The following is a 14,773-nucleotide window of genomic DNA, read 5'->3' as shown; positions in this document are numbered from 1 at the left end:
AGATATACGGTGTTAAAGTTTCACAAAATACGTACTTTACGCGCGGGCATTTGACCGGTATTATTGGTGTTTTAAACATCAGAACTATTCCTATAAATAATGGAGAACTCTAGGACTCTTATGGATTCTACTAGAACTAAAAAAAAAATTGAAATTTTTCAAGGATGGGGGGCCAACTTCACAGAGGTGACTGGAAGGACATGTGCCGCCATCTTAAATATTTGAAACAAGTTTGTTTTTGCCTTGTGATTGATAAAATCGGTTAGTTTGCTTTCCACAATAAAGTCAATTAGTTAGCTTTTTGGTAGAAATACATGGAAAACTAAACTCAACTATTTAAATTTAAAAAATAACTATTTATCATAAAAGAGGATACAACAATATAGCACTTTAATTTTAATATGTTTTTATACATTTGTACTGTTACATTAAATAAACATTCAAAGCAATTTTTACAGGAGTTGCTGGTTTACGAGATCCCAATGCACCACCTAGAAGGCTGTCTGAAGGTGACAAAGGTCGGCATGACGATGATTACCGTTTCGAAGACATTAGCCCTGAACTAGAGAGGCGGAGTTCTCTGGATTCCTCAGTATATTATTATGCTGGCCTTGAAGAACAGTTTGCAGATCTAAGTTTAAATAATTCAGATGATGATGACAGCTATCAGTAGATTTGAATGCTGTCTTCTTTTGTCTTCCATTCTGTGTTCCATGCGCTGGAAGCATTAATTTGTATTCGGGTAGTTATAGACTTTATAAGGATACAAGTAAGACATCGATTCTAATTATTATAATAAACTCTAGTTTAAAATATACTCTTTTACTATACTCTATTTGTTTTTTGTTTTCCTATAACAATCCTTATTTTTATAAAATCGAGGTTAATTTATAATACTTATACTCAATGACAGTCGAGAGTAAACTTAAATAGTTTAGAATGGGGGTTCCCATAATGTTGACACTACTAGTGCCCCTTGTGGCCAAGAGTAAAAACTTACTTCTTCTAGTGCCCTCTGTGGGAAAAAGGTACATAGAGGCATAAGAGAGCCATTTTCTTTGGGCAAGCAGTAATTTTCTTTCTTCTTTGAAAAATGGGTGGGTTGAGACATTTCTGAAATGCTCCTGCCAATCAAGGAGAGGGGAAATAGAAGGATTTGGAGAAGAAAAACAGAAGCATGAGTAAGTCAACTTCCTTCTATGTATGATTCATGCCATCACCATCCATCATCGTTATCAATCTGCATATCTACAGTTTTCACAAACCCCTAATCAAAATTCACTAACTCAGTTTAACCATAAATGTTCTCTTTCAGCCACCCTACAACCATAACTTATCCAATTATGTTTTATTTTTCATTGCAATGAATTTATATGTAGTGTCCACTAACAATACCCAACCAGCCAGTCAAAACTGAAGTAACGCCTGGCCTTGAGTTGAAGGTGCACTTCATACAGTGACAATAACTAAAAACTGTTCTTATAATGGATGTTAGTATGATATTGCCAAGTAGAATTGGAATGGAATCATTATAAGAGTAATTTAATTACATTAATCTGCTCCTGCAAGAACTCTCACATTTGATATCTAACCTTGTTCTCTATAATAAATTCGAATTAGGTTTGACCCCTGCTTAATCCCTGCGTTATTTCAAAAAGTTTAAGTTTAGGGCTTTAAAGCACAGGGCCCAGGAGATTCCGTAGTAACAAACAAAAAGTCATGAGTTAAAAAAGTCAGATTATAATAAAAAATCGAGACAGTTCTGGGCATGGCCAACAGAAATGAAACTTCTGGGAATGAGATGATCTATTAAAGTTTATTAATAATGATCAAGAGTTTCCTCTTACAGCTTAAGGTTAATAATGATAATAATAATATGTGAATTGTTGCTAAGCTGCCATTGCAGGAAGAAAACAACAGACATAAAGAAATAAGAATCGATGTCAGACCAGCACACAACAATTTTTCAACCTTATGACCTACCTTAAAGTTTAAATGAAATGGAAATGGTAACAAAAAACAGTTGTAATAGATCAGCACCTGGCATCGGTGACATTTTCTACAAAACAGTAAAACTTTTACCATTTGAAGCCAGTTTATCCTTATCAATATCCTATAACAGAATCTGGAATACTGGATATTTACCCAAGTTATGTAGATCTTCAATAATCATTTCGATTCCGAAAAAGGATGTCTCCATTCATCTAAAGGATTTTTGTCCCTTTAAATTACAAGAAAAAATGGTACACACAAGACTTGTTCATTTTTTGGAGCTAGGAGAAAAAACTTTAAAGGTACAATTAAAAAATACAAAGTTGTGCTGGCCTACTTCATTGGGTTCCTAATCACACAGCATACGTATTTTAGTCTAATCAGACAATTTTTTAATCTTACGATAAATAGGCCTCGATAAGTATACAATCATAAATATAAATAGTAGTAATATATAACACTAGAATATGACTTTTTTTTGTTTCTTTGGTTGTTTTATTTTTTTTTCTCCCCCTTTTTCATGATTTTTACCTCCTTTTCTATCTTCTCCCCTTTCTCTCTTTTTCCCATTCATGTTTTCGTTTCAACCCAATGTGCCTTTAAAAGAATAATGGATAAAATAGTGATAAAGATATGAAAAATACATAAGTAACAAATATAAATAAAAAAATCAACAAACTATGTTAAAATTAATACAGAATAAATATTAAAAATAATAAGGGAACAAAGAAAATATGCAATGTATGCATGCCATCCTTCCTCTGGATGATTCCATTACTCAACAATTTCCATGCATGTGGTGGTGGATGATTCCCAGGGTGTCCGTTATTATATTTTCTGTTATCTTAGCCACGTCCTGGACATCAACCCTGAGTTCCTCCATGAAGCTCCTAGTTGTGCTGGGTATCATTCCACAGGCTCCGAACCAGAGGCCTCTAACTTTGAAGTTTCTTCGTTCTCTGAAGCCCTCAGGGAAAGGGATGCATTTATTGTAGATCCTATTCACGCCTCGACAATTAGGTTTTAGGGAACATTATTATACAACTGATGTCATATTATTGAAGTGTGAAGCCAAAAAAGGAGTTTTATTTGATTGCTGTCATTTTATATCTAGAAAATGCCTAGGACACTAAGTGGAGGGGACATGTACTACAGAACCAAATTGATTATGGAGTTAAAGGAAAATTGTGGGCATATGTCTTGAATTTTCTTGAAGAAAGAAAATTGCATGCAGAGAAGGACCTTACTTATTGCTGGTCTATGTCTCACAGAACTGTACATCCTAAGTCTCACCTCTTAGTCTAACCTTGTTTTTGGTTGCCATCAATGATTAAGCAAAGAATTATCCATGAAAATTATACTTTTCACCGATGATATAATGCTTTTTAGTTCGTATTAAATCTCTTGATTGATGAAGCTTCGAATGGAAGCTTAATGAAGTATTGAAAGATGGGGACGAAATAGTAGTTTTACTTTTTCAAGAAGTAAAACAAAAGCCATGCATATTTAAAGACTAAGGGGTTGTTCTGCAGATCTTTAACAAGGATTAGGCCGACATCTAGTTTGTAGACCATCAGAAATACCTTGGCACCCAATTGGATAATAACTTGAAGTAGACCTATCATGAAATTTCAAACAGGAATGCTCAAAAAGACTTAGCATCCTTAAAAGTCTTTCTTACTCAAACTGGAGAGCTGACAGCATCAGCTTAATAAGGGTAAACTGAGCTCTAATTCGAAGCAAATTGGACTTAATGCGTTTATGGTACAGCAAAAATTTCCAATTCAGTTCATAATGCTCCACGAAAGATGTGTTCAGGCGCCTATAGAACTTCTCCAAGTGGAGGTATATATGATCGAGGGTAAGTCAATTATCATTCACAATATAGTTATAAAATTTTATTGTAATCAAATAGGAAACTTAACAAGTACATAATTTTTCGACATAGTCCCCTTGCTTTTCAACGCACTTGGTCCTTCGTTGTACTAACGTCATGTTGCCCTCATAAAAGGTTTTCCGTTGAGCTACGAGCCAGGAATGCGCCACTTCTTGCATTGCTTCGTTGGAGGTAAACCCGGCCTTCGATTTACCTCGGAGTCTAGAAGCACCAACGTGCATGACTGCAAGTCATCAGAATAGTAAAACATGTACTAATAGAATGTTCCCTCTTCTGTGCTCTGAAAAAAAAACTTATGATAGGAATTAAATGAAGTGCCTCCAAGACAATTAAAACGAAGTAGAAAAATTAATGTTTTTTTTTAAAATACTAAATATTACAGCAGAACTTAGTGGTTGCTATATGATCCACGAATTATCCATTGGAACAGATGTCGACTAAATAAATAATAATAATTAATAATTGGAGAAGATGGTCAGGGGAGGGGAGTCAGCAAAAAGAACATAAATCAACAAAAAATTATTTATTCATGACGACGATCATGTCGAAACGTCGTCAAAATAATTTATTTTTGTATGTTCCTTTTGCTGACCGCTCCCTCCGACCATCTCCAATTATTAATCTAGGGTCAACTATCTACACCTCATAATAGTAATTAATCTTAATAATGACCTAGCTTAAGACAAAAATTATTAGTTTCCGAATAATAATAATAATAATTAGAATAGAACAGTCATTACTTAAGTCATAATAGGATTTTTTAATATTGAAAAAATGAGCTCAGAGGAGCTCACTTAATCGGACTTAATTACTCAATACAATGGCGGACAAATTGAGTCATTTTCCCTGACCTCATGTTCTCCTTTTACCCTATTACAAAATAAAACACCTCTCCATCAGTACTCTCCAACACACCTCTCCATATCCACCGTTGCCCCACCTCCTTCACTACTTTCATATCATCTGTATGGCGTCACGAAATCAATTTACCCTTGTATAATATTTTTTTCGCGATTATATAAGGTCGGTAAAGAAGTTTCACTTCCTAACAAATTCTCCCTATTTTGAGCTAATTTTCAATATATTCATGGGATATCACTGAGTAATTTGAGCCATCAAATTATGGATAGGTTGAGCTATTGGCTAAAAAAAAAATGTTTATGTAGCCCCCAGAGGGTTCTCCCTAAGATAGTTACAAACCCTTGATCATGTGTAACTTAAACTTTAGCTAAATAAAAACAGATTATATACTTTAGTGAGTGGACAGATATCAGATGTGATATGTCAGGATTTTTTTAACAATATTTATGAAAAGATTTGTCAACTTACCTATTTCACATTAGTTATTATATATAAATTGACCCCTCCAAACATGTAAAATTGTAAATTAGTTCTTCTTGCTGTTTTAACGTTTTTATCAAATCTGCAATTTTATTTTATTTTTTGAGGGGTGATACAGATTAAGGAATGGTCCAGTTCAGCGAGAGTTCACTGTATTATTTTATTAAATTCAACATTTAATAGTCAGATAATGTTTAAAAGATGATTAAATGTAATTCAAAAATATATTTATTTATTAAAGATAGAAAAATATTTATGAAGATTATATACTTCATCGTCAACACAAAACAAGCTTATTAATGTGAGATTTGGAGACAACCAAACAGATGTGGAATGAATAAAGGATTCATAAAGCGGATTATGCAAGAGGTAAAGCAATTGAAAAGTTCGCCATTAAATTATTCCTATTAAGCAATTATTGCCCAAAGTCGTTCATGAATAAGCAATTCGCTACCAACTAGTACACCATTGTTCTAGGCACTATTCCAATGGAAAGGAATCAGGAGTTCAATTATGTCAACAGTACCTACTTCCGGATGTTTGGTCCGTCTCAAATGAACGTTTTCTTCGAAGAACGTCCTCACAACCACGAAGGCCTCACTTCTTGGAAGCTAAGAAGAGCGTTTTCTTATTTTATCGCTTTTGTCTATTTCCCCACTTTCTGTCTCATCGAAACAACTGGCATTCTCTTCGGAAGAAACAGCGAACTCGAAGAAGTAATCTTCGCGATCGCTTACATATCATTTATGGTACAGATGGTGATAAAGCTAAGCTACTTTCACTGGAAGATCGAAGACTTTCGTGAGCTCTGCCTCCAGTTCGAATACTTTCACACGTCTCGGCACAGGCCCGATTTTGCGAAGGGGTACCTGGAAGAGGCTAGTGACTCCTTGCGGAGGACGGCTAAGGTATACAACTTCGTTATCTATGTGAACCTGATTCTCTGGAACTTAAACCCTCTGGTGGTCCAGCCAGTCAGGTTTGTACTGAACCTCACAGGCTTCACAGATGACAAAGATGCCACTCTCATTCCTGATATTTTCCCGGTAGTTTACATGTTTGACGAGACCAAGACCTGGTATTTGCGTACCCTCACCGGCTGCTTGGAGTGGATTGTCCTCAACGCTGGGCTCTGTCATGCCGTGGCTTTGGAACTCTTCTTCATGTCGCTCTTCTTGATGTTGGCTGCGGAGGTCGAAGTGATCAATAAATCTGCACAATCCACTGAAGAACTGGGACGGGAGATCGAGCGAGACTACAGTACCCTCCTGGGCCCGCGAGATGACCTGGACAGGATTGATATTACGCTACTAATAGAAGATCATCGGATAGTACTTAAGTGAGTTTAAAATGAATTTCACCTCACGGTGGATTATATAGTCCCTCCACTTTCAGATAACGCAACTTTTACAGATTAAATAATAATTAATATTTTATTTTATGTATGTTTTATACGTATGATCTACATTACTGGTATCTAGAGACCTGATTTTGTAAAAAAAAAAAAAAAAAAGAAATGTGCAAAAAAAACACCCAAATAATGCAATAATAAACTTTATCGTTTAATTTATAATATTAATACTAATGTTTGAATCAAATTAAACTTGCTGAATAGTCTCTACACGTATACAAGCAAAAAAAAAAAAGAACAGAAAAACAGATTAAAAACCTAAAATTCAATTTTTCAACTTGAAAAACATATGCAAGGCACTACGTGGAAAGTAGTATTTAAAAATATTCTTTTAGGTGAAATTCCCTTTAAATTTCCACTTAAATTTCACATAACATGTTCTTTCGCTTAACTTTTCGATTGTGTATTGACATACGAATGCATTAGCTAAAAAGCTAACAAGTAATAAATCAACGTATAAAATATTCGATTAAATTTTTAATAAATAATATTTGTACATAAATAATTGACCGTATAATTTCAAATAATGAAGAAGATGGTCAGGGTTGTGGTCAAAAGAGAAACAAAAAATAGTTAACAATTATTTATTTTTCGACATTTCGCTCCACTTTGTAAAACTTCATCAGGGCAATTAAAGCTATAGCTTTGGTGATTTTTCATTAAAGACGTAAAGTAGCCAAAGCTATTAACTAATCTGATGAAGCTCAACAAAGTGAGGCGAAACGTAGTTGTTAACTATTTTTGTTTGTCTTTTGAAGGCAACCCTGACCATCTTCTTCATTATTTATTTTATTCATTATTCATATTAGTTAACAAGTTTATTCATATTGATCAGGCCAATTAAATTTTTCTTTAAATTAATATACATAAATAAAAAATATATTATATTTAAAAGGAAAAATTATAAATTCCTACTAGTCACAAAGAAGTCGGATTGAACGAAATAACTGGTTAATTATATCACAAGAACATTCGTTGCATTTGTTTAATTTTTCTGTTTTGTTTTTTTTAGGTTAAATTCGAATCTTCAGATCGATGTCTTACTTTATAGTAGTTCTATGTACATTTTCACTAACTTTACAAAAAATACTCAAAGGTTTGCTCTTTAATAAACATTACAACTTTTCAATTAATTTTGTTGTCTGATCAGATTTAGATTTTGTACCTAAATTTATTCAGTCCAAAAAATAATTGAAAAATTATAATCTTCTCTGAGCCATTAATATCATAAGTCTAGTATTTTCTGCCCAAAGACCTAAACATTACTTTATCATAATTTGTCACTTTTTATTATTTATGAATTATTCTGTCTTTTTTTTATTCTTTACTCCTAGTCTCTATTTTACTATTAGTCTCTAATTTTTGTAGTGTTATTCTAAAGGGATGCGTCCCAGAATAAATTATAGAATTTCCAAAATAAATTGATTTATAAATAACGTGTCTGCTTCAGGAAAATAAACAAGGTTAGCGACATCATGAACCCTCTGTTAGGACTGGCTATTGGTTACTGTATGGTAGTATTGCCTACGTTGGGTGTCGTCATCACAAAAGTAAGTATACTTGAGGCGTCGAATTTCAAAATGAGAAAGATCAACGCTGTAATTGCAGATCTACATGTTGGTCACTCGTCGCGAATCGAAGACTTGTACAAATGCTCAGAGGGAATATAAAGGTCTTTTGGAAAAAAGTAAAAACACTTAAAGGTAAAATCTCCAAAGAAATCAGAAACATAAAAGATAAAAGTGGGGATATGATCTCAGACCCAGAAAACATCTTGGATAGATGGAGACAACACTATTCTTCGCAGTTCTATGATCACATACGATCCCCTGAAGAAGAGTTAGCGAACCCTCAGGAGGAATGAGAAGGATATGACCCGATTTTGGAGGAAGATATAGAAAGGGCCCTGGATGGTTTGGAGCTAGATAAAGCACAAGGCAGAGATGGAATTTATCAAATATAGAGGTGAAATAACAAAATCACTGCAAAATCCCATATTCGCTCTCAGAACCACCGTAGAAAAAGCATAGGATAGAAATCAGAACAATTACATAGCTTTTTTCGATCTAAAAACTGCTTTCGATTATGTACCCCGATTTGATATCAGGAGGGCACTTAGAGACGAAAAAATTTCCGCAGACCTCCTGGAAGCAATTAAATCAACCTATCAAAGCCCTAAAGAAATAGTTCGTATTATTGGCCGAGAGTCAAAGCCATTTTCTCTGGAAAGAGGTGTGAAACAAGGAGATAGCCTCAGTCCATTGTTATTTATTGTCTTTATGGATGAAATCCACAAAATGTGCAGAAGAACTGCATGGACTGTAGTCGGAATGTGGAACATGAGGACGGTACAAGTACAGGCCTTTCTATATGCAGATGATATCGTGCTGGTGACAGACTAAGGAAAAATTCCAACAGGCCATTATATGGCAAGAGGAACTCGCTCGCAAAGGAATGAGTATTAACAGCTGAAAGAGCAAGGTATGACTATTACCAGAGATGAAGTGGACGTGGGCAATTGTACAAATAGTATGCAATGATGAAGTATTGGAAACACTTGATTTCTATACCCACATTGGAACAATTTACAATAAATTTCGCAAAATAGTCCAAAAAGTGTCCAATAGGATAGATATAGCAAATAGTATTTACTACTAGATATGCAATACTATTGTGGGAAAGAGGGAGATAGGTAAGGATATCAAGCTCCATATCTTTAAAGCAATATATCTTCCAACACTAATTGAAGCAGTGAAAGATGGGTTACCCAAGACAAGCACATGTGCTGGAATACGGCTGCTGAAATGCGATTTTTGCGAAGAATAATTGGCATAACTAAGGAATGAAAGAATAAGAGAAGAACTTCAGATCCCTTCAGTAAAATCTGTGATTGAACACCAACAGCTCCGATTGTATGACACGTCGGTGGAATGGGTGTAGACAAAGTGCCAAGGAAATGTATGGAGGCGATGTCAACTGGCAGGAGATCACGAGGCAGGCCTAGAAGGAGCTATATGGAACATATCGAACGGCTAGGCCTGGAAAGAGGAAAAATGCTGGTCAGATGAAGATGCTTGCCATAGACCAAGATGTGTGGACTAAGTGTTTAGAGCCTCCTCCACGCTGAAAGGCACTTAAAGAGGATGAGAAAGAAAAAGAAGAAGAAGTAAATATATTTTTTTTGTAAAACTCCAGCTCTGGAATTGCGCTGCGCTCTACACCATAAAGGTGCCTTTACACGTTTGTCAAACAATGGCAAATACGCGCATGCGCTAGCTTGTGGATGGGTTATTTGGATTGGCTGGTACAAGTTGGCCTGAATTTGCGGCTGACCCGTTGAGTGTCGGTTTTTGGGCACAAATCAAATGGCGTTTGTGCTGCATCCACACGTTTGTGTTCAGTTTGCATTGCTTTAGAACAGCCAACAGGTGAATATTTGTGCTTTCCGTGTTTTAATTAATTAAAGAATATTTCCATCCTTATGAGTTAATAATTAACTCTTGTTTAAGGTTGTAAATTTTAAGATTCTTTTGATTCAGTGTAAATACATTGTTTCAAATCTTGTTTATCCAATTTAGCATAGTACGAATACATTTTTATGAAGACATTATGTCTAGGTAATTAAATTAAAAGTTTCTGATAAAAAATCTTTAAGCTTTACGGAGGTTAAAATATTTTTCCACCAGTTGGTTCATATCCAAGGAGCAACTGTAACCCCTGAGCATTTTTTTTTAAAAAGTCCTAGAAAAAATTAATTTGGAAGTGGATTAATCCCATTTTTAAAGTCGACGCCTCACTTAACATCGATTTATTTAATCAGATTATCAATTATATAACATGTAATATCTATCTCTTTCGATAGGCAATCAGAGACGCTAAGTCAACGACTGAAGCGTTTTTGAACATCATCACCTGGATCGGAGCCACCATCACGGAACTGCTTGTACTCTTCATGTACTCCTGGATCTGTGCCAAACTTAAAGATAGTGTGAGTGATTTATATTTTTATATAATTTACTTATATTAATTGACATATTATGTACTTATGTTTTAAATTTTATAATCGATTAATCGATGGTCGTATTACCTCTTCGTTGCAGGAGGAGGGGATATCCGAGGCTGTGTATTCGACTAACTGGTACGAACGGGATATCAAGTATAAGAAGACCGTATTATTTATAATGATGAAGAGCCTCAGGCCAAAGAAGATGCGGATGCTCTATTGCGGTGATATGGACAGGGAGACCTTCGTGGTGGTAAGATATAATTATTTTGTCTTACTGAATCGCAAACGAAATCTTAACTTGGTGTCTCTATTCCTTTCTTAGGCGTGGCATTCGGTACGCCATATTTGACATTTGCGAGTTACAGTTGAGGTGTAGATGCCCCCCGTATGCAAGAAATAGCTAGGAAGGGGAAGAAAAAAAAAAACAAGTTGAGTTGCTCAAAGCGTGCTCACATTTTGTTGTTGATATTGATTTTTTGAATTACTATTAATTCTCGATTGTAGGAAGATAGTCCGGGAGGGGGAGGGGGCGGTCAATAAAGGTACCAATAAAGTAAAAGAAAACTATTTATTGTTTGTTAGCCAACTTTTCGTCTCACTTTGCAGGGCTTCGTCAAGGCTAAATGAAAAAAACAAGATGCAAACATTATAAAATTGAAAAAAACATTAAAATAAAAATCATTTCAAATCAATTGTTATGCTTATAAAGTATGTAACAAAAGAAATAATAATAACATAAGGAAGTTCATGTGTAGGTGGACTTGGAAACAAGTTACTTATAAATAAAACCAGGTGTGATAAAAGTTCTAAATACATATCTAGACTAATGAATTGTAGGAGAATACTCATTAAAAATAGTTATAAATATGGTACAGAGGTAGGTGTAAAAAGTTTTTTTTTTAATATTTATTTATTGCTATTTACAACTGTATATTATAATACATTTAGTAAATCTGATCTAAGTTAAATTGGAGTATTACAGGCGTGTAGAGAATATACCCATTGGTAGCACTCTAATGACATTTTACATTAGCTGGTCTCGTGGCCATCTTCTTTTCAGGCGCCTAGGAGGATTGTCAGGAATGGAAGAGGATGCAAGGTTAGAAACTAAGGGGTTTGAGTGGATAGGGAATTAGTTTATAATGGAAGGAGTGATATCTGATTTGGGCTATATCGGTTACATAGGGAACATTAAGGTCTTTATTTATGATTTTATTTAGTATCATTGAGGATTTTACGAAGGATTTTGGATTTTAAGTATGGAATACGAGAGGAATTCGAAGGTTTAGTGGAGCCCCAAAGCTCAACTCCATATGTACAGATTGGCCTTACTACAGTCATGTAGATCAGTCTTTTGTAATGTGTTGGAAGTTTAGACCGTTTGTCTAGTATGTGCTGTAATAGTCGAAATCGATCTTCAGTCAGTCTTTTCAGTCTGGTGTAAGGATTCCAGGTTAATCGTTTGTCCAAATGTAGTCCAAGGTAGCGGATCTGTTCGGCAGGGGTAAGAGTAACATCATTAAATGAAACTGTAGGGGAGTCAGTAGGTTTACGACGAAGGGTAAAGGTGATTTGATGGGATTTGTTGGAATTTATCTTAATCCTCCAATCACACCATTCTTCGAGGGCTGTGATATGGGATTGGAGATTTTGGGATACAATTAATTGGTTATTATTAACAGCGAACACAGATGTATAGACGGTGTAGAGGACACACCTGGTTATATTTATTAGTAACTTGTTTCCAGTCCACTTACATCTATATTGCTTTTTATTGTTGTTATTATTTCTTTTCTATATACATAATTAAACATAACAATTGATTTGAAATGGTTTTTATTTTAATGTTTTTTCAATTCTATAATGTTTGTTTCTTGTTTTTTCATTTAGCCCCGACGAAGCCCTACAAAATGGGGCGAAAGGTTAGTTAATAATAAATAGTATTCTTTTACTATTTTCATAGCTTTATTGACCGCCACCCGGACAATCTTCCTACAATCTACTTCATACGATCAACTATCTTCTTCCACTATTAATGCTCGGTCAATTTTTTGTTGTAAACATTAAATATTCTAAAAAATAATGGTCACTATTAATTTTTTTTGTTTTAATAAACAACTTTCTCCATCATATCGGAACAAAATATTTATTTGTATCCAATTTTATATTTTAATATTTTCCTTAAAATATTTTTTTAAGAATTGTTCCTAGAAGACATTAATTGAAAAATTTACCAAATTGATTAAATTTTATATTCACTCCTTACACTTTAGGGAAGTAAATATATTTTTGGATCCTTAATATTCACATTGAAATGAGACACAACGGAGACAGAAGCACGAATTTCGTGAGAACGGCTTAGTGAATTTTCATTATAGATATACCAAATTATTGGAAATAATATTTGCGACAACTTCTAGTATTTTTACTTTTGCGATTAAATGAACGGTTTTACAGATAATTAGATTAATGTAAGAAATTCCTATTAACGTCAACGTAAAGTTGCCTTCAAGCGGCGTACCCCAGTTCTTAGCATGTAACTAAAAAAAAATTAATAGTGATTTACGGTTTTTATCAGAATGTGATAATTATTTTTTTTATCACGTAGATCACTTGGTATAATATGGTTTTAGGTTATTTTATTTGGTTCAAATCCTTTGTTTTTGCAGGGGCTTAAAGGAATATACAGCTTCTATAACTTCATGATTGGACTGGCATAGACATCCGGGATGACACCTCATTTAATCAAGACTCACGAATGATTTTTCCTTTTTCACCACACCATGGAACTATTTTCTCTGTTTTGTTTTTTTTAAGAAAGGAAACAGGGAATAATAACTGTAGTGGCTTATTAGCTGCATTATTAATACAAAGAAAAAATTAGATAGAAAATAAGCATTAAAATATTATCACAAAATAATTATAATAACTTAGTTTATAGATTATTTATGAAATGAATAAATCAAAGTTAAAAATTCTTATGATTTATTTTGGTTTTATATTATTTGTATTTATTAAAGTGGGCGCTTTAACTCGTTCGGCTACAAATGATGGTCATGACAATTACTGTTCCTATTGTTTAGTCCAGGTAAAAAATTGAATTTTTTCGAACAGAGATTTTTTTGGGAGTGTGTAGAAAAAAAAAATTAAAAAAAAAACACGTGGAAGCTTTTAATGAGTAATCTTTTTAATTCTGTATATAAAGTCAAGGAGCCAAGTGCGAGTGCACTTGCACCGATAAGCCAGAAACCTGAATTAGGGATGAGGCATCGATTTTTTCAAGCCGATGTTTTACTTTCGATGTTTTACATTTGTCTCAATTTTTCATTTTTTTTTTTCCAAAAGTAACTAAATAAAAGCAAAAAATTTACAGTTTAAACAGATTACTATCAACAATGTGGTGGGATAAAAAAATACCTCCAACCTTCACGAGATGAACGTGATAACGATAAATTACGACTAGAAAAACATCGATGTTTTAAAATATCTAGCTCAATATTAAAATATCGTTGTATAAAAATCTTTACAAAAAATACATTGATGTTTTTGAATAAGTATTTCAGTAACATAAGATCTGTTCCATCGACTACGCATGCTCCGGCCAGTCAGAAGTTGTTTTTGAAACCAAGAATGCGACATCGACTACAAAAACATCGATGTTTAAAGTATCAATGCTCAATATTAAAATATCGTTGCTTACAATACATTGGCAAAAATACATCGATGTTTTTTGTAGTCGATGTCCCATTCTCTGCTTCAAAAAGCACTTCTGACTGCCTGGAGTATGCATAGTCGTTAGAACAGACCTTATGTTACTGAAATGGTTTAAAAATACATCGATGTTTTTTGTAGTCGATGTCCCATTCTCTGCTTCAAAAAGCACTTCTGACTGCCTGGAGTATGCATAGTCGTTAGAACAGACCTTATGTTACTGAAATGGTTTAAAAATACATCGATGTTTTTTGTCGATGTCGCATCTCTATCCTGAATCAATCAATCTTAAGTCTTTATATTCCTGCCCCGACCTCCCATCAGCTTCTCAGTATCAGTTTCTATGTTAGTCAGTATTCTCATTAGACTAGTTATTTAGTGTTAATATTCATAATTAATTTAAATATTTGTTCAT

At 34.0% G+C, this 14,773-nt stretch overlaps 1 protein-coding gene across 1 annotated transcript; it reads left to right on the top strand.

Moving 5' to 3' along the window:
- Positions 1–5,714: 5,714 nt before the first annotated feature.
- Positions 5,715–14,447, top strand: LOC106690928 (Odorant receptor 56a). The gene is made up of 5 exons (XM_014436526.3): positions 5,715–6,569; positions 8,092–8,191; positions 10,504–10,629; positions 10,742–10,897; positions 13,317–14,447. The coding sequence occupies exons 1-5, from the start codon at positions 5,719–5,721 to the stop codon at positions 13,365–13,367; spliced, it is 1,284 nt and encodes a 427-aa protein (XP_014292012.3). The 5' UTR covers positions 5,715–5,718; the 3' UTR covers positions 13,368–14,447.
- Positions 14,448–14,773: the final 326 nt, after the last annotated feature.

This window comes from Halyomorpha halys, unplaced genomic scaffold (genome assembly GCF_000696795.3).
Source record: "Halyomorpha halys isolate HHAL.00 unplaced genomic scaffold, Hhal_1.1 Scaffold1981.1, whole genome shotgun sequence".
Classification (NCBI taxonomy): Eukaryota; Metazoa; Arthropoda; class Insecta; order Hemiptera; family Pentatomidae; genus Halyomorpha; species Halyomorpha halys.
This window is presented reverse-complemented; position numbering and strand designations above follow the sequence as displayed.